Here is a 23,717-nt window from a genome sequence, read left to right as displayed (position 1 = left end):
CCAAATTACGAAAAAAAAAAGAAGTTTCCCCATTCTCTTTTTGCTAATTCAATATTTGAGGCGACATCAAGGATTACAGTGCTTATAACATGTTTTATTCAATTCACATAGAAAAGCATGCAGTATTAATGTAAAATGGTACAGTATTAATGTAAAATGTTCAGTGCACATTAGGTAAACAAGACATTAGCATACAAACCCATTTTTATGGTCTATACAGGCATACTGAACACGTTTAGAATAACAATGCTTTTTGGGAACTAAATTAAAAATTGTGCTTAACTTCAAAAAATACAATCCATGTTTGCAGTGTTAAAGAGGAGATGTTTTCTAACTGAAGTGCTGTAACCCTGAAAAGAAAGAGGCTGCTACCTTACACCCACTTAAAACAAGAGTTTCAATACAGTACAGTGCTATGAAACAGTCCAAGCAGCAACATTTCCTCTGCGAGGCAAGTTTTATGGCAAAACTGACACTGTTTTATAGCAATTTCATGAATCCATAGGATATATAGCCAGTAGCTGCCTTACACGCACAGAATGTAATCTTTAGGAATGGGAAACGTAACCTTTAAAACAAATTCTTACATAAATGACTGATTTGACAAGACCACTTAAAACTGTCCTGTTGAAGGGAGTCATTCGCTGTGCTCACAACTGGAAGATCATGTAACCCGAAAACTTAAAAAAACCACCCAAAACCCCCAAGTAAATAAAATGCCCAGCCAAAAGAAAAGAATCTGGAATGGTTCTTCCCTAGGAAAGAGCTTGTAATGGGCAAGGGAACATTCAGTCTTCACCTAGTCAAAAAAGGCAGGATCAGATTGCATGGAAGTCATTAAAAATTAAGTTCACCTGTAAATATTAAACATTTGCAGGTTGACGACTTTGAGTCATGTTTGATTTCCAAGTAGAGTCAGTTTTTGGTGGTTTTTGATGGACTAGCACTGGAGAGGCTGCTTTGAATTTTCCTCTTGGTCGACTGACTGACATTTTTATTTTTCCTTTCAGTTATAAAGGAAGACACCCAAGGAGGACTAAGCTGATTGTGCAGGTCAGGTGACATCTTTAAAAAGCAGGAACCGAACTTCTGTTCCTCAAACAACCTTTGTGAGTTACTGAATAGCAAACTCTGGGAAAAGTCTCTTTGAAATAAACAGTTTGGAGGTTTGATATCATTAGTCACTATGTTTTGGCCTGTAAACAGTGGAAAGTGGTCATTCATATCTAGCTCAGATGGGGAGAGGATGGAAAACATAGCAGGTTTCCAGCCAGCTCTGTCAACTGCTGGATCGCTTGTCTCTGGACACTTCATATTCTGTTCCTCATTCATCTCTTCCAGTTTCTTCTCAGTTTCATTCAGAAGCTTAGAGCACTCTGTTGACTTTGAAGAATGATCAAGATCGGAGGACTTGAAATTATAGCAGGGACTCTTGCTGTTGTCTGATTCGGACATCATTGAGTCCAACTCAGAAATTTTATCGAGGTAGGCAGCATCCATAGATGCCTCACTGGAGGTTCTTGTGCGATTCATTTCAGAAGAGCAAAGAGTATGTAACCTTTTAGGTAAGCAAGAACTTGTTTTATCACTGGACTTTGCTGATGTCTCATCTGACTGACCAGCTACTGAATTTTGTTCTGATTCATCAAAATCTAAGTTCTCGGCAAAATTTGTTGGGCAGGTCCCCCAAAAACCTGATTTTCCTGTAGTAAAACAGTTCAGCTTCTTTTCGCTATTACAGCTGCTTGTGCTGTGTTCTGGAGAATCTTTGCTACAGTCATTTGAAGTGTCACAAAACTCTTCAAATTTCAGTTTTCTCAGGAATGTTGATGGTTTCCTTGCATTTTCTTTTCCATCAGGAGTGTTCAACTGAAGACGACTGAGAGACAGAAAAGGAGTGCACGGTGGTGGAAGATCATAAAGCTCTTCATCTTTATATGGGGTACATTCTTCAATTTTATTCCACTGCTCTTCTAAGCAGGCATCCATATTTGTAGCATTTTCATCCAGGAGAACCCCATGACATCCTGGAAATAATTCTTTCTTTGGGGCACATTGGGTATTTGAGCCATTTGAACCATCTTGACTAGAAGAGCTTAAACAAGTTCCACCACTTGTCAGCTGTTCAAGACTGTCAGGACTTTGACTGGTAGTCAAAGCTTTTTTCTCCTCAACTTGGGTTTTCAAACATGCTGTATCTTCACTGCTCTCAGCTCCTTTAGCATCTGTGGAAAGCGCTCTCTCACTAACAGCACTCACCGTCTGGGTTCCTTCGCCTGCATTCTTCAGCTGTAAAAGCTGACACTCCATTTCTTCTATGTATTTATCACTTCTTTCCAGTGCCTTTTTTAGACGGTTCATTTCACGTTCACTTTGTTCTACTTTGGACTGAAGTGCAGCTACTGTAAACCTACCAAACCTGCAAGAAGTTTAAAAAAAAAAAAAAGAAAATATTAAGCTTGAAAAAGACATTTTCATGGTTCTTTACAAGCTTATTTCAAGAAAGAACAAAGCTATTAAACATTGTGTTGATTTGAAAACAAAAGTCAGAACTTTTCTCTGCTAATTATGAAAAAAAATCCTCATGTATAATGTACATGTGGAGTGAACACCTGAAAAGCTGAAATTAAACTATTAGTGGTAGTAAGGCAATAACAAGCAGATTACCCTTCCAGGGGCTGGTTCTATCAATTCAACTCAAATATGCATGAAGAATTATCCCCTAAAACAATGGCAAAGATTTATGGTAACATTTGAACAGTGGTCCACATCTTGAAATATTTACATTCAATCATTTTCCTACAGTACAGCAGTGTTTTACAATACATTTCTTACACAATGTCACCTTGCCAAATATAAAATGCCAATATGAAATTCAGAAATTGCAATAGTCCTTTGAGGTGGTTTAAATACTTATATAGACCATTTCAATTATGCTCCTGTTAGATATACAGCTTTTCCTTGGCCATCGAGTAGATGGTACTTCCACTTACTTCAGAGTTACTTGTTTTTTTTGAGCCTTACAACTAGAACAATCTAATTTCCTCCTTGACTCCAATATAAAAAACCTGCTGCTTGTGGTTTGTGAAAGTTGGGTGTTTGTGGGGCTTCCAGCTTGGGCACATTTTCAACTGCCAAGATACAGACTTGCCTTCCCCCCATACTCCACCAGTTTTCAAGACTGACCTTCCCCAGAGGGCAGGTGAAGGTTTCAGCTATATGCCCCGACTAATTCTAACCTGTCACTGACAGGTAGGCACCAGGGAATTCCCTGCTCCATTCGAGGCTTTCAATTTACAGAAAGGAAAAACAATTAAAGTTCTGGTATTATTAGGAAGGAGGGAAGCACCTGCAGCCACCCTACAACTCTGACACGTAAGGTTTTCTACCACAAAGAAATGACAATTGTGTACGTGGGCTTACACTAACCTCTGCTTTCCATCTTGCAGCTCCATGTTACAGCACAAGTTTATATTTGCTCTTCCAGCACAAACATTGCCTGGAATTTCCATCCTGTTTCTTTGTCTGTCTGTCCCTCCTTCTGCATCTTTCAGAGTCACAGGGAATTCCCATTCCATTTTCCCCATTCCATCCCCTCACTACTTTGCAAAATGCTCCCACTGCAACCCTTAGACCAGTGAGGTCTGAAGGTGGTCTTCAACTCCTGAGGCCAAAGCAGTAGGAAACTGCTCTATGCTGACAACTGCAATACCGTTAAGCGAGCAGTCTGGGAAAGGAATAAGAGGTATCACAAGCCCCAGACAAGTTGGGCACGAGCAACCACATCTACTGACATACTCATCGTTCAACTGCTTCTGCACATTTAAAGGACTTTTGAAGATTTTGGTGTAGATGGTTCAGTGGTGGGGAAGACTCACACAACAGTCTAAGCTAGTTCTTTCACAGAACTGCTACTAGACTACTTTTTAAATCAGATAAGCCTAAGCTCTGCACAGTTTTGGTATGTGCCACACACTGCTTTGTAGACATGAAATGGCAAGGTAGTAGTTTTCTATTTAGAATAGGAGTGTTCACTTAGTAAGATTTTTTTTTCCCCCTGAAAGAAGCTGGCTGGATTGGAACTCTATCGAGGCAAGCACCCTCCCACCTCTGCATTACCTCTACCCAATTACCTTTGTCTTCATAAAAATGAAGACAGACCATTTTTCATTTGCTTACTCTATAGGTAACAAGTTTTCTCAACTGATTATAGCAGTTTCTCCATTTCTGGTTGCATGCAAGAGGGAAATGTGAGGAAAGGTGCACAAGACTTCCTCCCTCTCCCCTATGAAACTAGATAAAAGCAGAATCACAGACAGCTCAGGAATGTTTCAATTATATTTTCAGGTGAAGGGGGTTACAATGAAATAAGCATCCTCATATACAACACATTTTGGCTTATTCCCTCCTTCAGTAAAAGGAACCCAGATTTTGGTTTAAAATACTGAAGGAGCCACTGCAGTACAGCAGAGCCCAAGCAACACCCTTCCTGCTTCCTTGGGTGATCCAAAAGTACTTATTTTGCCTCTCTGTAACAGACCTGTTCACACAGCCTTACAGGAGTGAACCCTACGCTACTTAATAAAGGACATAAAAATGATGCAAAAATACGATTTAGCTTAATAGCCAAGTGAGAGATGGGGAAAAATGCTTATGTAAAATAAGCAAGATTTTCTGGGGTCTGCTGTGACAGACACTTTGACATAAAAATTAAACATGTTTACATTTATATGCATACCTGGCAATTCCTTTTTAATGGAAGAATGCTGTAATATGTTTATTTAATGCAAATAGCATTAGTGACAGCCTGAGATTTGCTTATGAGGAAGAACCACTGTATTCTCAGGTGCAACTTTTGTAACAAGTGTCCTCAGGTTAAGAAAAAATACAGTGTGTCGTTCAAAGCCAAATAGCATCACTAATATGTTAATTGTTGTAGAGGGAAGTGGTTAGGAATTTTGGTTTTCAGAAATGGAGCATATGACATGCTGCCTACTAACAGTTACCTCTGCAGTTAAGCACCAGAACAGTGGTTGCTTTCTGTTCCTGCTTTGAGACTTGCATGCATTTATTTCCCAGATTTTCAAGGACATGGATTTTTAAGACAGACGTATTACAACGCACTTATTTAAACCAATTACTCCAGACCACAGCATGACATAGGTGGTTTAGTAACTGATCCGGCAGGTCAGCAAACAGTTTAAAAGACATGCATATTTTGGTTAAAGAAGCCAAAACCCTCCCCACCTCCCCAAACCAAACCACCCTCCTAAGAGATTTCCTCTTCTTTTCCCTTCAGATGTACAGTGAGCTGTGCCATAGCCAAAAACGTACAGTCTGGTGATGATAATAATAAAATGCAGTACAGTTAGATGAAAATAAATTAAAGTTTGGCCTGACACTCTAGATAAATTATTTTTCCTGAAGTATTTGACCCATTTCACACTCGGTAACAAGTTGATACATACTTCATTAGAAATTAAGGTATTCAGTATACATGTGGTAAAGAGCACTTTTCATATCCTCACACATGGGCAAAGTCTTTTCAGTGTTAGGTTCTTGTTCTCTAGTTGTATCACTTAAAAATGCGTTTGTATCACTACATTTGTTTCAAGTACATCCTTTCTATAGAAAACTGAAAGGCCAGAGAAACTAGTGGTCACTCTTAAAGTGAATAGAAAAGACATTCAGGTGGGATTTGGATCCTTCAATACAGAGACCTAGTGACATTTTAGATGGTCTAAGGTCTTTTACATGACTGCTGGCCTCCAGCTATCACTCTGGAAGGATATAGGTGCCCTATAGGTCCTATATCACAGCTGCCAGCCCCAGGCAGATGTACTGGATATGCTACAGTGTCTGAGGTGATACTGCATGTCTAGATAAGCACTTGAACCCTGTATTTCAGGACCTTTCTTCAGTCAGAGTCCTTGTCCCAGCATGATTCTAACTTGACACCAAACAGAAAGTTGCAGTCAGCTCTCACCTACAGTGAGCAAGAAGAACTAACATTATAGCTATAATGTTTGAGTAACCCTCTTTCACATTATCCCACAACCACTCCCTCAGTTATGTTTAAGTACTCCTGAAGAAGCTTGGGAAGTTTAATAGGCTCTCACCTACAAGAGAAAAACTTCTTCAGTTGTTTCTTGTCTTCTTACCTATCAGTTCTGCAAATTCAGCTTTAAGGTTTTATTTTCACACTTCAGTGACCACTGACTGTAGCAGATCGGTCAACTCAGTTTAAAACCACACAACCTCAAACAAACGTTTCTCTTTGTGGGTAGTAAGCAGCTGCAGCAAGTAGTTTTCCTATATAACCATTTACAGAAGACTGGGGCTGCAAGGATGCCATGGAAGATGACTCTTCAGTTCTGATCACCTGATGGCCCAGACTGGGGACTGCTCTGTGGCTTAGTTACATGAGCATGATCCATCGTCCAAAGGACACCAAGGGTGAGAAGTGGGAAATGACAAGGCACAGTCAGGCCTTGTCACAACTGGAGATCAGGGCAATGCCAGTGTGCACAAGCAAACCCAGTCCCATCATTTAGATACACATTTTTCACTTGTGTTCTGCAGTTAGATGGGAAAAAAGGGATAGGAAACCCAAGAACAAAACAGCTGAAAGCCCCACTAGTTTCTACAGCCCTTCTGTGGTATCATGTACTAGACGCAGCTGGACAAAAACAAGTTCTGCAACCATCCTCTACATCCACTATGAAAGGTGATACGCAGCAACATCTTGACAATATCCCAGGTTATATACAATCGCCTTAAAAGTGAGTCATATTTGCATAGGCATTTTTAAGAAGAAAACCCAGTTACTGTCAGATGGGGACCTTTTCCTATCAAGCAAAAAAAAAAAAAAAAAAAAAAAAAGGTCAAGAGATATACCTCTATACCTCAAGCCTGTTGCTCTATTTAAGATCTGAAGCCAGAAAAAAGAAAAAAAAAAATCAGTAATGGAATTTGGTTCCACTGAAGAGGTAGGCCTGGGTATAGCCTACTACTGCTTTCCATTCTGCAGACCAGGCTGGCTGACAGAAGAGAGCATACAACTGTTGCTTCTTGAAGGAAGTAGTAGAAACACTTGCTATAGCTAATTTTCTAAGTTTGTAAAAGAACAAGTTACTTTCAATATGAGCAAATACTGGGCAGTAAATCCCTTCCATCGCACGATTCAGAGAGTACAAATCAATCTGAAGACACACGGCTTTCCTCATGAAATCTCTCCTGAACATCGGGGAAATGCACTTCCTTCACATCACATGAGTAAGGCTAAGCTTTACTGTTTGTTGGATGACCGTAGAGCAGCAGGATTTGAAGAAAAGAATAGTCAAGCTATGTTCTTCGAAAAGAGCTTCTCCTTTCACTTAGGGAATTGGGTGAGTTCAGACAAATGTGCAAAGGCTCTCCAAACATTTAACATCTTTCACTGAAGCAGCACTGGTCTTCCAGATTATACCTGAGGTCAGTGAACTGCATAAGTCAGAAAGGATTAACACAGAATTACTACAAAAAAACCCACCAGAAAACCCACAAAACCAAGCAGTGAGATCTGAATGTCCTTACCCATCTGCTTAAGGATTAGATCTTCACATCTGGAGTGGGTGCTTCCTTAGGATTTAATGCTATGACTCAAGAACTCAAAGCTGTTTTGAAGGCTACTAAATAGCATTTTCTCCTATTTACTTTTAAGGCCACACTGCAGCTGGTCTTTGAAAGTGTCACTCCTCTGAGACAGCAAGCTTGCAGGGAGCTGAGAAAGAAACCCCGTTTTCTATCAAGGAAGACAGCAGCATTCTTACCCTCTGCACCCTGAACACAGGCTACTAGAAGTCTATTTGTAGGCTCAGTGAAATGCAGACTGAATTAAATAGTCTGGCATAAGTGGAAATATTTGAGTTAGATAAAAATAGGATGTTGTATAGAATTACCTAAAAAATCAGCAGCCTTAGATTTCAGTGTGCAGGTACCTGAAGTCACAAATCTAGACAAGATAAACAGTTAAACAGGAGAAAGGGGGAAAAAATCCCCAACAAAACAATAAAACAACTCACAAAACCAGAGAAAAGAGATAACACAACAATTTTCTGCATGTTACAGATAGTTTTTCAGACTGGGATTTTAACTGGCAGAAGAAATTAAATATTTAGGGAAAAGACTCCTAGGAAGCCTAGAAGTCTGGTTCAAGCTAATTTGAATCTAACCATTCATAAAATACACTATACCCTGGAGTAGATGGACTTGTTAGTTATTTTCCTTCAGGTAAAAAGCAAACATCCCTTTGCCAAAAATGCTTTTAGATCCATTGTGCCTTGCCAATAGACCTAACAGTTTTCTATTTTAAGTAGAGCTGGAAGTAATAGGGCTTTATCATCCTGCAAAACTTAAGTTTTGGAAGTTTTCCTGTTCTGTATCAGAAAAACAGAAGCCACTGAAAATCACTCAAGAGAAAGACCAAAGAGCAAGCAACAACCGCCAAACAATCGGTCTGATTTGCCTAACAAAGGGGAGACTAATGCAGGTCTTTGGTAAGGAAGAAACTTACTCCACTTGCTTTTCAGAACTATGTCCCAACTATGTGATTGTATGGTATTCTGGTGAAGGTCTACTCTCAAAAATGTTTCGGGGAAAAAAAAAAAAAGAAAAAAGAAAAAATCTAATCAATCAGCATCATCAACTAAAAAATTGTGTAAAAATCCCTGGCACGGCTGCGATGTCAATTTTATTGACATAAATAACATTTTTCAGCAGGTTTTAATGGATACGAACACAGAAAAAACAAGTCAAGACTATGATAAAAGGGAAGTTTTTTATTGACCACTGAAGAAGGCTAATTATATTTTTCCTGTGATGTCAAAGGTAGAGTCTGTGTTACAAAGGGATCACTCACCTGCTATCAGTGTTTCCTTTGCTATAAAGGAAAGCTTACTAAAATAATTTAGGGTGTGGTATTTAGCCCCAGTATCATGCAAAAATTGAACTATATTTGGGATAAGGGGACTGAATACTGACAAATCCTTTCAAAACCAATTTGATACAAGTTTTAGTTAGTTATCTAGCCAGTTGTTTAAGCACAAATCCATAGTTGACAATCCGAAGCTAAAAAATACATGACAAATGAAACAATCCTGCTGACACTAAGTTCCAAAGATCCAATCCAGCAGCTGTATTAAATTGCACTAGAGAGCCATTCAGAAACTTTTTACAAAAATTACCTTCTCAACAATTCTGAATAGAGTGAAACAACTGTACTGGCAAAGCAGCGTACCTTCACAGAAAAGTTTAATTATAGCAACATTGTCAGGCTCTGATGCCTTCAATTCTCATTTCATATGCAAGGTAAGAAAACAGTTACTGCAACCCCCGCTCAGTGTGTGAAGCCTAGTTGAAAGACTTTTTAGATATTGTCAAAGTTTGTCATCAGAACTGAAAAAACATTTAAAAACTGTCTTGATGTTAGGGCTGGTCTAAATATTGACCAGACTAATGACTACAAGTGTGAAAGTTAATTTATAAAGTCTGCCAGCAACGCTAAGACGGAATAGACTTCCTACCACCTGAAGGATGTTACTGGAATTCAAAAGAATTGTTTTAAGTTTGACATGTGTATCAAAACATCAGCCTGAAGAAAGCCAATTAATGGGTAAAGTCCCACACTTTGCAAGGGGACATTAGCAGCACAAATGCAAAATGAGGTAGGAAGGTAACTTTCTAAGTAGCTATTTAGCAGAACTGGTACGGGCCACTTGTGCTAGTAGTGCCAGGTGAAAGGAAGCAACGAAAAGTGTATTGCAAGGTATCAATATAAGATGTAGCAAGACACAAGACAAGTTTTTCTGTTCAACGTAGTGCTCCTGAGGCTTCACTTGGAATCTAGTACCCAGTTCCAAGCATTATTGCTTCAGAAAACCATAGACATCGGAGAGCCACAAGAGTACAGCAAAACCAAGTACATCAGAAGTTTACTTAAGTCACACTTATCTAGAAGAACTGGGCACACTAAAGTCTAGAAGACATGACTAGGACTGAATGGGTATAGGTAGGGTGAATTAAAATTGCTAAATTTAAGGTGTGGAAGGATTTCTTCCAGGGCAAATTTTTCTTTGCATATATTTAAATTCTTGTAGTACACAACTGGTCTCAAAGTAAAACCAAAGCTGAAGATAGCAAAAGCAGGGTACAGACGTGCAATTGTCTACCCTCCTGAAGTGTCTGAATTGTTCCTGGGCCAGTTTAAGCCTGATTCAACGCACGTACTCAATTCCCATGCACAGTTCTAGAGTTATCATGGGCCAAAAGATCATTCCCAACAGGGAGGTAGGATGTTACGATTTGTTTTGGAGACTTTAAAAAAAATTAAAAAAATAAAAAAAGTTTAATAGTAGAGACACAGACAGGCCAATCTAGCTGGCATCTGGGTTGCAAAACGGGCCTCGACACTGGCCAATTTCTAATAACATTTGGCTATATCTGTGCTTCTAAAGAAGAAAGTGACCAGCTATTGTTTTAGGCCACACTGGGAAAAGATGGGAAAATAATCAGCTTGCAACAAAAACTAGTTCTTCATGACTCCGCCCCTCTGGTATCTAATTTTTCCTGACCAACAGGATGGTAAAGCATGCACAAGCTAGAAGAAATGGGAATTCTCTCCACTGGGGAGTTTACCTGACATCAGTAAAGTAAAAATCAAGTTAGATTACCTGGTCTCTTCTAGCTCTTCTTTTCTAGGATTTATTTAGTTATAACTACTTATTTTTCAAGTTTGCTATCCTTGCCAACTCACTCTTGAATCTTATGGGAAAAGATATTCCATGCCATTAAAGCCCTCTCCATTGCCAAGACCTTAAACAGGGCTCTATCTCCCTTATTAGGGGACTTCAGGGTGGAATGTACTTTTATGCACTTAACAGCATAGCACAAGGATCATGCATCTTCTTTCCTGTAGTCTTGAATGACAAACAGTCTGGCAAGCAAGCTCTCTATAAGGATGAATTCAATCTTCCAGCAAGTGAGTTGTGAACTAGAATAAAATCCAGAGAGCTCTCTTCTCACATTTCACAGGAGCCCCCCAACCCCCTGCCTCAAAAGCACCGTATAAACCTTCAGCCAATGCTGCTCTTAGCTTTCTAAGTTCTAAACCAATGAGAGAAGAAAGGTAGAAAACCAATGAAAGAAAGGAACACAACTTTAAAAATATGAACATGTTGCTTCACAAAGTACTTCCAAGGAGAGGTACCTTAGCACACAGCTGTAATTAGTATGGCAAAGCTTTTGCTTTTTGAGGTCATTGTTGTTGATGTTTTAACTGTTTAAACAGAGTACTAAACACGGGTGTCAGTTCTGGGAATGATGTTCTCATGCTGCAGAAGCTCAATTCTACGTATCTTGCCAGACAAAGCTATCAGGGACTTTCTTGAACAAGGAGCCTAAGTCCACAGAACAAACCCCGAAGGCAGCAAAAGGAAGAACAAAACAAAACCAAATACAAACAACTAGAACATCTGCACTCAGTAACAGACCTTCTACTCTGACCATATACCAGATACAGAAATTTCCAAATTACAAAAGTAAGTTAACTGTAGAATTCAACTAATAAGTCCAGTCCCTCAATATTGGCCAGATAACGCAAGGAATAGCACTTGTAGTCATGTCACATTCCTTCACTGTACACTTGCTGCTATTCTGTAAGTTCATTTGTCACCCAAGTCTATGAGGATAAAAATTCTAAAGTCTACCTGAAGACTCATACGCAACACCATGTACACCACCACAGTTTTAGGTTAAAGTTCTACAACAGTTAAACAGTTCATAAATAAAATATGGTAGCTTTTAAAATATTCACATACTTTTGGGGTGATCTACTATCAACTTCAGCTTTTAGTCGCAAATTCTCTCTTAAAAGGCTATTGTTTTCCATGCTCAGTTTCTTATTTGCCTAAGGAAAAGAGAAGGACAAAAAATAAGTATACAGTAAACCAGAAATGACTTCTAAAATTTATAGGACAAGCTGTTTCTCCTTTTTAAAGAGACAGAACTAGAAATCTGAAGGCAGGAAACAGCCTTCAGACAGGGACATCACTTAAAAATCACCATGGGAAATGGCTTGCAAAACTGAATAGCAAACAGACATTTTTTATTTATATTCCCAAAATACATCGCAAGTGGCCTATCTAGGGAAATAAACACAGCTATGTTAGTTAGCACAGAAAGTCATTAAGGAGATGTACTAATGGCAATTCCATGTTTTTTTTTTCCACATGACTAAATATGTTAAGTACATTAACATTACAATGTGCAGGTATCAGCAAAACTAATGTTGAACAGCTTCCCCCATTCCAAATTAGAATAAGATTACTTTGGGTTTTTTGGCTTGTTTTTAAAGCATAGTTATCCTGAGGATGTAAATCCATTATGACAAGCTATTTGCAGTCTTTCTTCACTTTCTTCCAGGATGCTGTGATTAGGACTCCTGATTCACAACCCTTCTTACTCCTTGAATTGAGGTCAATTCCTTCTTCTCAGTTCAGCAGACACCCTTGTTAACAAGATACTTCATATAAAGAGAAGCTTTCCTGCCGCTGTGTTTCAGAACAATGAATGCCACTATCCTAACAAGTAGAAAATACTCTGCACTTCATAGTCTGCTCAATCTCCGTACACTGAAAACGGCACCACTAGTCCAGGACTTGTAATTCACAGTCTCAAACAGATGATACTTTGACTGCATAATAGAAGTATGATCTAGAGTTAGATCCAAAGAAGGAGCTATGCAACTGGGCTCAGGAGTGAAATGTACTTTTTCAGAAGCATCAAACAGTGCAAGAAGAGAGGCAGAAAACTCTAAATGCTTACAGAAATATCCCCAGCAACTTCTCCAGGTGAGGCTAAGACAGTGGGGGATAGGGGGAATGGAGCAGGAAAATAAAAAAAAAACCAAACACCATCCTCCCCCCACCAAAACCATAATATTCCTAGGGGCAGAAAGAGTAAATAGACACTAATAGAGACTTCCAGTAAAGAAGGAATGGCAAGGGTGAGCCCAGGGCTTGCGTGCCTGAGTGTCAACTATTTGGTGTTTACAAAAATAAAAGCACAAAAAACTATCCTGAAAGCAATGAGTAAGAATCCAGGACACCTCACATCCAAAGGAGCATCAAACCATTTGACAACATGGCCGAGACCTTTCTCTCCTTCCAGAGACATGGTTCCCCCAGCCAAACAATCACATAGGAAATTGCATGACTTGCGTAGAGTTGGTAGGTAGGGCATCCATCTGGCATGGGGCAAGGCAGGACTGAACCTCTTTGGTGTCCTCCTTCCAGACAGTGCTCTATCCTCCAAGCCAGTAATCTGCAAGGGATCCCCACTTGCAGCACGTCTAGATTAATGAGTTCATATAACCCCATTATTAATAAGCGTACTTTGTCTAGTACTTCTACTACTGGTCTTATTCCATACTTGTTACAACTGCACTCAAAGTAATAATGCCTACTTTGGGAGTCTCTGCTCTAGGACATTAAAAGATAAATGATAAAGGTGGCTGCTATTTCCTGACTGAGTCTGGTTTTAAAAAGAAAGTGATGGCAACCACGTTTTCTGAGGGACCCCGTGCCACTGGGAAGTGATGGGTGGTTGAAGCTCCTGGGTCAGGTACTTATAGAAGTACCTTCTTACAGAAGGTTTCTGGTTCCAGAGTAAGTGTACATGGAAAGAGGTCTTGCTGTTCAGACTGAACAGCTCTTGCCGTTGAGACTGGGGTTCGTCAGTGCACACTCAGAAGTGAAACAAGGTCTAAAAGAAGAGCCAAGTGACTTAGGTACTTCTGGAACTGAACAGTTGTTGAACAGGGAACAGATGGGAATAGCGTGTTTGACTATGATCTTAAAGGTCTTTTCCAACCCTAAATGATTCTATGGTCACAGTTTAAGACTTGGCCCCTAAAACCCATCTAAACCTCTATTCATATCTAACCCTTAACTAAATTCAGAGGCTCCATAAACTTAAAAACTTTTTCTTGCTAAGGCTGAAGTTGTACTGAAAAAAACCCAAACACACCCCTTCCTCAGGCCCTGCTATATTCTTCTTTTTACTTACCCAGGGAAAAAATTAAAAACCTTAGTCACCACAATTGAAAAAAAAAAAAAAAAAAAAAAAAAAGGCACTACAGTTTAACTTCATGGAAAAAAAAATACAAAAAAAATTACGCAGACAAGAACTCTTTGTTGAGACTCCCCTTTCACCAACTACAAGTGACTCTGAAGCTCCTGGGATCCTCTTAGGAGGGCAGAAGATGTGTCCCAGCCTGTAAAGTTTAAGTCTGTTTTGGAAACTCAGTTTATTTCTTTTAGTGTTTATCACACAGTCCAATCAGAGCCAGAATTTGCTGTAGACTACACAGAGGCAAATCTAGAAGTGTTGCATTAACAACAACAGAATGGCAGAACAGTATAATGCGGGCCTCTGAGTCTGTAGCACAGGAAAAGTGTAAACACTATTAATGCTTACAAAGGAAAAAAAAAAAAGTCCTAAACATGTAACACTTCGGTTTTGCAGGAGGCAACCCAGGACTGTTAATAGAAGAAATAAAGGCAGCATTTTGAATAAATGCAAGTCCAGTTCTTTCCACCTTGCCTTTCTAATTAATCTCGAAATTTCACTCTTCTTCAATGTTTGAGGTGATCCTTCTTGTGCCTGCAGGTAGATTTTGCAAGATATTTTTATTTAGATGTATTTTCACATGACTGTCTCCTGCATCCCTCCTTCTGCAGTACCAGGTTTTCTTTTATATTACATTCAAGATGTATAAAAATGCTGCAGGTTTCCAGTAAAGGATCTTCTGGTCATAAAATGCTGAAGCTTGTCTATTTTCGGTCAAGGGGTCAAGTTACTCTGTCTCAGCAAATTGCACCAAAAATATCGGCTAGCAGGGAGGGCAATAGTGCAAAATCTGCCTCAGCCAACTGTACTGTGTTTGGCCACTGAATGTTGTAAAATAGATATATTATATAGATTATTGCAAGCCTGAAAAATCTGGTCATCAATACTGGTGACAAGTGCTGCTATAATCCAATTACCTAGCCATAGAGTGACAGAGGAGTTGAGGAAGAGTCACATGCAAGACTCACTGGAACAAGCAATAACATCTGACACTTGCAAATGCTATATGGAAATACTATGATACACCAACAGTCACTGGAATTCAATTTCTTCCTCTTTCTTCTGGATCTATGAAGTACCCAGAGGTCATGCTAGCTCTCACTCCCGTTTAACTAACATGAAACAGTTATACTACAAGATAGAGGAAGAAATGTATTTATTACCTCCTTTAGCTTTTCCACATTATCCATCACTTTTTCATATATATCATTGGCAGCTTTCAGCTTTTTGCTCCATTCCTCTGGGGTTTCTGGGCCACTGGTACTTGCTTCATTTGCTGATTGGCTAGTTGCCTCATTTTGGCAAGACAAAGCTGATGCTGTAGGATCCAGAAGAGATTTCAGCTGTGTCTGTAAACTGAGATTTTTACCTCTCAGGTCTTCCACTTCTTTTTGCAGGGATTCTATTTCATCCTAAAGGTGTCAGAAATTCAGGAATTAAAATAATGCATGAGATTAATTAAATAATACTGGCAGGTTCCCATAGCACTTTAGAAACATGGGTTCTGGCAAGCCCAGATGCATGCCTTCGCTTACATATATATCTAAGTATGCTCATGTATTGTGCTCTAGGCAGGATTTTAATCAACCTGCACACTCAAGCATAGTCAAGGTTTTAGTGAAGGGAATCCCTTGACTACATAAAGGACCCTGAACAAACTGGCGGGCAGACCAAAAGCTTCAAAGCATTCAGCAACATGAATCTATTATTAGGGCACTCTGTGGGAGGATTCCTGTATCAAGAGTGTTCTTAAGGTCGTCCTCTGCTGACTCACTTGCTGTTACTTGAGAATGTTTTTCTCATAATCATTCTGAAACATCACACGTTCGGATGCTGAAAGTCTCAAGATTCAAAATGGACAGAACACTGCCTGGAAGAGGCTGCTCCAGCTACACGAAAGTAGCAACATCTTAGGAAAGACTCAAAATGCAAAGAACAAAGCTCTTGGCTGTATCGGTCTGAAGCCACAGAGAAGCAAAAACCTTCAAAAGCCTATAGTTAAAGGGATAAAAGAAATAATTTTTCCTGAAAACATGTCTTCTACATTGTTCACCAACTTAAATACTTGAGTTGCTCAAGGTCAGATTACTAAAAAGAGGCCATATATGCCATTTACATAAACCCAAGGCATATTTGCATGAATGATCAAGCTACCCCCACCCCCAGCATGAGAACAACCATTTTAAATTTAGTTTTTTGAAGAGATTTGTGTTATCCTATGCCTATCTGTGTGATTTTGGAGTTGACTGAATAGAAAGGCAAGGAACCTCCTTTTCCTGACTCCTCCTTTCACAGAGGATGAAAGAAGCTGAGCTACAGGCAAGCTTGTCATAAAAGACAGCCCTTACTTCCCCAGTGTTAAGGATATACACAGTGCCCGTTTCCTTTCTCTCATTCTCTTCCCTGAGACAGGTTTTCTTGCAAAATATGTGATGTCTTCACACTGCTGCTACTAAGGAAACAACAGCTGAGAAAACAAGCTAAGCATATTCCTTATTAACATCTTTTCACCTTCTTCCTAAGAGAATATTTTTCCAGCAGGAGAGTGGAGATAAACTTCCAAGCATTCACTTTCAGAAAACAATAAAGCAACAGTGATAAGAATTAACCTATGCCAGAAGGTTACAGTGGGCAATATTCTTTAAGAAGGAATTTAGTTTCCCTGAGCAACAAGGGAATTACTTCACAAATGCAAACATTTTCTATCAAAGACAAAGCAAAAAGCCCCCTAACACCCAATATGCACAAAGAAAACCCTCCCATACCACCTGGGGGTGGAATTCCCACAAAACTATAGAATTGGCTGTACTTGGCTACCTGTAGTACTGAGAGAATATCACCGTGACTTCAGCTGGACCACTTCAAGCACCAGCAAATGCTCTTTTGTAACCTTAGCCAGAAGGTGGGATTTTAACACAGCTGAGTTTCATATAGATCCAGTATAATCCTTTACTCAAATTAAAAATGGGACTCAAAGCAAAAGGACCAGTTGTATGCAGTAATTTAACAGCTGCAGTTCATCTGGAAAGTCACAACACTCCTCATGTCCTTACCTCATATTCTTTGTGGAGCAATTCAAGCCTTGTTTTACGTAGGTGTTTTCTGACTGTTGGACTAAATATAGGATCACTTTCACTCGTTCCTCCTAAAGCAGCACAGGATGAAAGAAACACTAACATTGCTTCTTTTTCAGTCAATTCAATACTAGTAATCCACCTTACAGTGCTTTTCATATTATCAACTACAAATACAGCTAATATTAGACCAATCTACTACCATGGGAGATTTAAAGTCCTGTCATTTTCAGAACACGTTAAACATGAGTATCTAGTGATGTTTAGAAGTCAAAATCCCGCCTCACAGCAGGAAGACAACTTTTTGATTATTCAACTTTGTGTTTTCCTTGACAGAATCCTATCTTATTTAAGATCATACTATTAAAACAGAGTTGGGAGGGGGGGGCAGGAACTAAGCATACATTTAATTCATACAAGATAGTGTAAGTTTCTGAAGTAAGATTGTTCAGTTATATTTTTTTCTCAGAACCAAATGGTAGAGCTGATGTTTTATGTCAAATAAGGATCACGGTATTTCCTAGCTCTGCAGAAGTTCAGATCCACATTCAGGTGTTATAGCTCTATGCTAAGAGACATTTTCTTAAAAATAAAGCAAAAGAGAGGAAATGATGAACAAAACAAAACAAACAAGCAAAATAAAAAGAAAAAAGACCGCATACATTCAAGATTCTAGATTTAAGTACACTATTTCTCAGGTAAATGCTGTTGTCTTAGGTCAAGAGGTTTTAATGCATAGGTAGAGTACTTCAAGTGAGATGCATTTTTTTCAGTTAAAGGCACCATCCAAGCAGGATTTAAAAAACAATCATTAGAGCCACGGGGTACTTGCTGCCTTTGATTAATCTAGCCATTAATACACACATCATCTTTGGAATTTTTACCTTATAGCTATTATGTATGTTTCTGGAAAGATTTAAAGTCAGAATTTCCTTAGACACTAGTAAAAAACACATAGAGGAAAAAATATCCAGACATCTTTGGACTCAAAAGAATCTCCTCCAGCAGCAAATACCAGAAAGTTATTTCAAAACCTAAAGTTGTCCTTACCTATAATTTCCTTGCAAGGATTTTCAGGTGTGATGGGAATCCTGCAAGCTGGACACTGATTATTGTTCTTCAGCCACACTTCAATACAAATGGAACAGAAGACATGGTTGTTGACACAGATGACCGGGTGACGGACCTTTTAGTATTAAGGGGAAAAAAAAGAAATTAAAAGAAAGCAAACAGAAAGACACTATGAATACTTAAAAACTCTTTCAGGTAACAGGGTATGAAAATACACTACTCCATCTCTCAGTGCAAGTCTGGTCTTGCAGGAAAGAGACACTTGTTTCACGGGGCTAGCTAGGAGTAACGTCCTCACTCACAACACCAGACTCCCCTATTATTGAAGGCACCTTATAACCATTTTTGCAAAACTAGGGTCCTCGATTCCAAGAGCTTATTAATACACAGTGTGGCAGGCACCCTTCCTTCACCCCACAACCTCCAAGAACTGCAGCCAACCACTCCGGTGAAACGCATTTGTGTCCCTAGGTAGGAGACCAAAAGACACGCATTAACTGATTTCCAAAAGCGAGGGAATGAGGGATCGCTCCTGGCAACAACCAACACTTTGCCTTAGAAGAAGTGTCGATGAGATGGACGGTGTTGCAGATTAACTCTAGCCTGCACATAATCGGCTTCATGGAAATCAGATTTGAAAAGGATAAGGGCCAAAACCACAGAGCAGAAACATGAACCAGCAATCACTAATTCAAGCCGCCTGCTAGATATGCATTGCTACTAAATAAGTCATTACCCAAGAACAGAGCAGCTAACTGAAGGATTAAATATTCTAATCAGACACAGATCCTTTCAAGAAGCTTTTGCTCCCCTTCCAAAACTGCAGGGTAAACAAACTTTTAGAAAATACTAATGACAATGCATTATTCTCTTGTCATTTAACTATAAACCCTGTTCAAAAGTAAGTGTGCACACAGGGACCAAATAGGATATGGAAGTAAAAGACCTTCCCCTATATCTATGCCTTACTGCAGCTTCTGTTACAGCTTACTGTAATACACACTCTCAAATCTCTTAAGACTTAACATTAGTGTCTGTGTTAGGGGTCTTAGAAATAATTATTTTGCCCAAGAAACACGTTTTGAGACACAGAGGTATCAGTATCTATTACTGTAGTTTCTACTATGTGGCACTTAAAACCCAAGTTCAGGAAAATCCTTTCAACTTTAAATGAAGTCCTCATCATCCCCAAGATCTTCCTCTTTCATTCTATTACTAAAGTAGTGAAACTAAAAAGGAAAAATGAAACGTTGACAGGGAGAAGCAAGCAACTGCAAAGGACAGCCAATAACCACTTGGGAAAACAGTTTAGATCTGTCCTGTAGTAATCATATCCACACAATCAGTCTTGCACAAGCTAAAACCCAAGCATTTTACCACTGAAATACACATGGATCTGAATTAAGGCCCAGAGCTGTCACAGCTTCTTTTCCCATTTACTATCTATGTCTCTGTCACATTACAGGATTCACAGTATTTTTAAAATCTCCCATATGACAGTCCTGGGAAGCAAAGGATTTACCTATACACAGACAGAAACTCGAGTTACTGAAGGAGTGAATAGAGAGAGACTGAGCAATTTCTCCAAGTGTCTGCACACTTTCACCTCTAATTAAGGAGGCTTTTTTTGAGATTAATGCAAGCATTAGCACACCAATGCTTTATTTAAACATTACAATTTCAATTACTAAAAAAAAAATAATCTTGTTATTCACTGCTTTTTACCAGAAAAAGCACTTTCTCCAGCTTTCCCACCAGCAACTAGAAGAAAAAAACCCCAACTTTTTCACTAGTTTTACTCCTTTCTTACTCAGAGAACAGTTATATGGATGGCGATGATAGGATACAGAGCAGAATAACATAAAATAATCCAAACAGGAAAAGACATTTCAGGAGTGCAGGTCTCCCCCCTGGGGAGCAAGAGACCCTCAGTTACCCCAAACCTGACATGGAAGCGCACTTCTTGCAAGTGAATGATTACTCCATATCTCTAGCAAAATAGTAAGTCACATTTATTACTCTCCAGGGTACAGTGCTTCTGATTTACACACCTTTACAAGTTTCATTTCAGGGCTGAGGTTTATACTTTTGTTGGCTCAGGATCCACACAAAGCAATCCACGGGGCCGCTATTGAAATGCCACACAATGGCTGGGGCTGCTGCCGCCTTCACCGAGTCCCTGAGCCACCGACAAGCCTGGGGGGTGGGGGATCGTGACATACTCATTACTGAAAAACGCACTTCACTTGAATTACAGCACAGTTTCGGTTCCTTAATCGACCATAATGTCTAGAAAGACTACAGCTTAAGACGGCTTGATCAGCTAGATGATTTTAAGCAATTTTCTAATTTTGCCCCCACACATAATGTGATACTCAGGCAGATCAAAATCAAATCCTGTACACGTCTATGTCACTTTGAAGGCACTTCTGGACCTTCAAGCAGTATTAACAGAGGAGCAGGCACATGGAAGAGCACGCACACTGATAGCAGTGAACGAATCCCCAGACATCCTAGGGGGTTTCAACACACACAGAATTGTGTGCCAGTGCCCAAGCAAACTGTCAACACCAAAACCAAGAGGAGAGACAGAGACCTTCAGTCGTTCTAGGACAAGTAAACCTAACAGCCTGGTGCAGATAGCTTCTGATCTACTTACTAATTATGAATACAGATGTTAGAAGATAGCCCAGACTGTGTTAAAAGAACATTCAGGTGACAAACATGAAATTTATCAAGCAATTAACTCTTACTATAAATGGTTATTTGCACGTCTTGCCAATATACTTTACGACACTGTTCACCCTAACAAAATGGGCTAACATGTCCTGTCCTTGCGCCAAGATTTTTGCTTCACTAAAAACAATGATTGGTTGACATTATTGAGTAAGTTTCTCTTCAATGTCTCTTTTTATCTCCTCACCATCATGCACAGCGAATAGTTGCTATTTTTGCAGTCAGTCCTTTGCAAATTTTGCAGAGATAGAAAGAGGTACATTCTGATTGTAGGGTAGGCTTTCTACTCAATTTGAAGCCTACACTACAAATCACAGAAGTATTAGAATATGTCAACCCTCCATGACACTTTCTGCTCCCCCCCCCAAGACAGGACAAAACTGGCAAGATTTTTCTCTTAATTTAAACTAAGTAACTTTTTCTTCCTCTAACCTTACTCTTGAGAAGAGCTTTTTCTGATGAAGTTTTTCAATGAAGTTCCAAGCTAGAGACAAAGATAGGTATCAAAAAAAGGACAGCCAGAGCTGTCAACTTTGGCAAAATTTAAACAGCTTCACGCATCTAAAAAGGAAAGCATTCAAATACCTTTATTACAGATATCACCAGTAGATTCACTTACATAATGCTAATATATAACCTCAATGCAAGATACCAAGCAAGAAGAGCATGGAAATCTCTTCCAGTACAAACTCAGGCACATCACCTCCTGACCAACTAAAAGAAGTGGAAGTATGAAACAGTGGCTTGAAATAAGCCAGTGGCATTATAGCAAAATATCAGTGAATACCTAATGAATCTACCAAGTGTTTATATTAGAAAGTCACTAGGGTCAGATTCAAATAGCAAATACCTTGTCAGTTTGATCTCGCTCTCCTCTTTTTCAAGAGTATCCACTGTGCATTACAGACACAGTAAATATGTGTTCTCCTCCATTTTCATTAAACAGATAAATAGAAAAGGAGAGGTAACAGGACCACAGCCAGGAAGTCTTGCTTGGCTTCCACAGAAAAGTCAAGAAATGAGTAAACATGGCTGCTAAAAGCATCACTTTGTCAGAGTTAAGAGATTTGAGAAAAGGGAGACGTCTGACTACTTTCACTGCCAGCACTACACCTACTTTATACATCAAACGCGCCTGTTCTTTTGTTATCACTCCAGCAGAAACTGTCTCCGAGTAAAGGCCATGTGAGGTAGAAAGAAACCGGACAGTAAATGCCAAACATAAAAGGCCATTTCTTCCCTTGTAATTACTGTTGTGCTTTAAGAGGTTTGTTTTGTTTTGGAGCGCAAGGAAACGAGCAAAAAAATAGTGGGGAATGAGCAAAGAATGTGAGAGGCAATTAGTGACAGCTATGAAATTAGCTCTGGGGCTTTCAGGGAAGAATAGACTAGCAAGAGCGCTCTGCTTCCCGAGGGAGAAGAGAAAGGGACTGAGAAAGGGTCAGAAAGAGGAAACGGAAACTTTTTCTCCAGACTGCTGCAGTTTTGCTCCGTACTTTTAAAATCCACTTGGTTACGCATCCCCGCTTTGTTCCACTTGTCCTCTAGGACACAGCACCACGCTCAAAGACAAACTCACCTCGTGTTTTAAAGCAGATTATCCTACTGATAGCGGAAGAAAAAACCCCAAACCTCAAAACCTTCACCCTGCGACCCATACGTACACCCACGTTTCGGCGCGGGGGCGACCTCGGGGCCTGTGGCCCCCAGCCCCCTCTAAAGGCCCCCGGGAGGCTCCCGCCGGGGGTGTGGGGGGCTCACGGTCCCCCCCCCCCCGCCAACGGTGGCAACAAACCTCGTCCGCAGCCGGGGGACGGGACCCCTCACCCCCCCCTCGGGGAAGGGACCCCACGCCCCAACTTTCTTCCCAGCGCGGAGCCGCCGTCCCTTAAAACAGACAAACCCGGTGGGGTCAGGGCTGCGGGCCGCGGCGGGGCCCCCCGAGCAGCCGCCGGCCGGAGCGGAGCGGGCCGGGCCTCCCCCCCTCCCCACACCCGCTGCCGGGCTGAGGGGGAAGGGCAGCGGCGACGCCGTTACCTTCCCCAGGCAGATGTGGCAGGTGATGGGCAGCGTGAGGGACAGCGTGACGCTCGGCCCGTGCTGCGCCATCGCGGCCCGGCCCCGCCAGCGCGGAAGTCCCACCGGCGGGCGGCGGCAGCCCCCTGCCAGCCCCGCTACGGCAAGCCGGCGAGGCCAAGCCGCCGCCCGGCGGAGGGAAGGCGGCGCGCGCTTTTGCAGCGCTCCCCTGGAGGGCGGGCGGGAGCCGTCGGCCCCTCACGGGTCTGCCCGCCGGCGGCAGCTGCGTGTCCCCGCCGCGAAAGGCCCGGCCTCGGGGATGGCGGGAGCTCGCCCGGGCAAGGCCAGGCCGGGCCGGGCCGGGCTAGGCGCCGCCGGCCTCGAGGGGGCGGCCCGTGGAGTTGTTGGCCTACGCGCGGCCTTCGTGAGGGGAAACGCAGCGCCGTGGGGAGCGCTTGGTAAAGGGTCCTCGCCGGGGGGAGGCCGACGAGCTTACAAGGGCCTTCTTTTCCCCGTATAAACCTATCCCTCGCTCAGGTTTCATTGTGCTGAATTAAATAAACCGGGCGCTTTAACCCTCTTCATTCCCCTGAGTCTTCCTCTGCGCTTTTCCTCACGTCCCCTCCAGAATAGGATACAGCAAAAGGGAACATG

General features: G+C 40.8%; 1 protein-coding gene across 1 annotated transcript; it reads right to left on the bottom strand.

Annotated features, from left to right (window-relative positions):
* Nucleotides 1–76: 76 nt before the first annotated feature.
* On the bottom strand, nt 77–23,203 carry OBI1 (ORC ubiquitin ligase 1). Its single transcript, XM_075045991.1, has 6 exons — nt 23,085–23,203; nt 18,291–18,426; nt 17,220–17,311; nt 15,330–15,578; nt 11,856–11,944; nt 77–2,419 (listed from the first exon to the last, which is right to left on the bottom strand). Exons 1-6 carry the CDS (start codon nt 23,154–23,156, stop codon nt 916–918), a joined length of 2,142 nt encoding a protein of 713 aa, XP_074902092.1. The 5' UTR covers nt 23,157–23,203; the 3' UTR covers nt 77–915.
* Nucleotides 23,204–23,717: the final 514 nt, after the last annotated feature.

The sequence above is a fragment of the Buteo buteo genome, chromosome 14 (assembly GCF_964188355.1).
Source record: "Buteo buteo chromosome 14, bButBut1.hap1.1, whole genome shotgun sequence".
In the NCBI taxonomy this organism is placed as follows: domain Eukaryota; kingdom Metazoa; phylum Chordata; class Aves; order Accipitriformes; family Accipitridae; genus Buteo; species Buteo buteo.
Note: the sequence above shows the minus strand (reverse complement) of the source record. Positions and strands in the feature narration are given on the sequence as shown.

Excerpts from the sequence above, each read along its gene's own strand:
- OBI1 (XM_075045991.1), bottom strand. The coding sequence starts at position 23,156 with ATGGCGCAGCACGGGCCGAGCGTCACGCTGTCCCTCACGCTGCCCATC. Across the intron at positions 18,427-23,084 it reads GCCACATCTGCCTGGGGAAG|GTCCGTCACCCGGTCATCTG; the intron begins GTAACGGCGTCG and ends TAATACTAAAAG. Across the intron at positions 2,420-11,855 it reads GATAGTAGATCACCCCAAAA|GTTTGGTAGGTTTACAGTAG; the intron begins GTATGTGAATAT and ends AACTTCTTGCAG.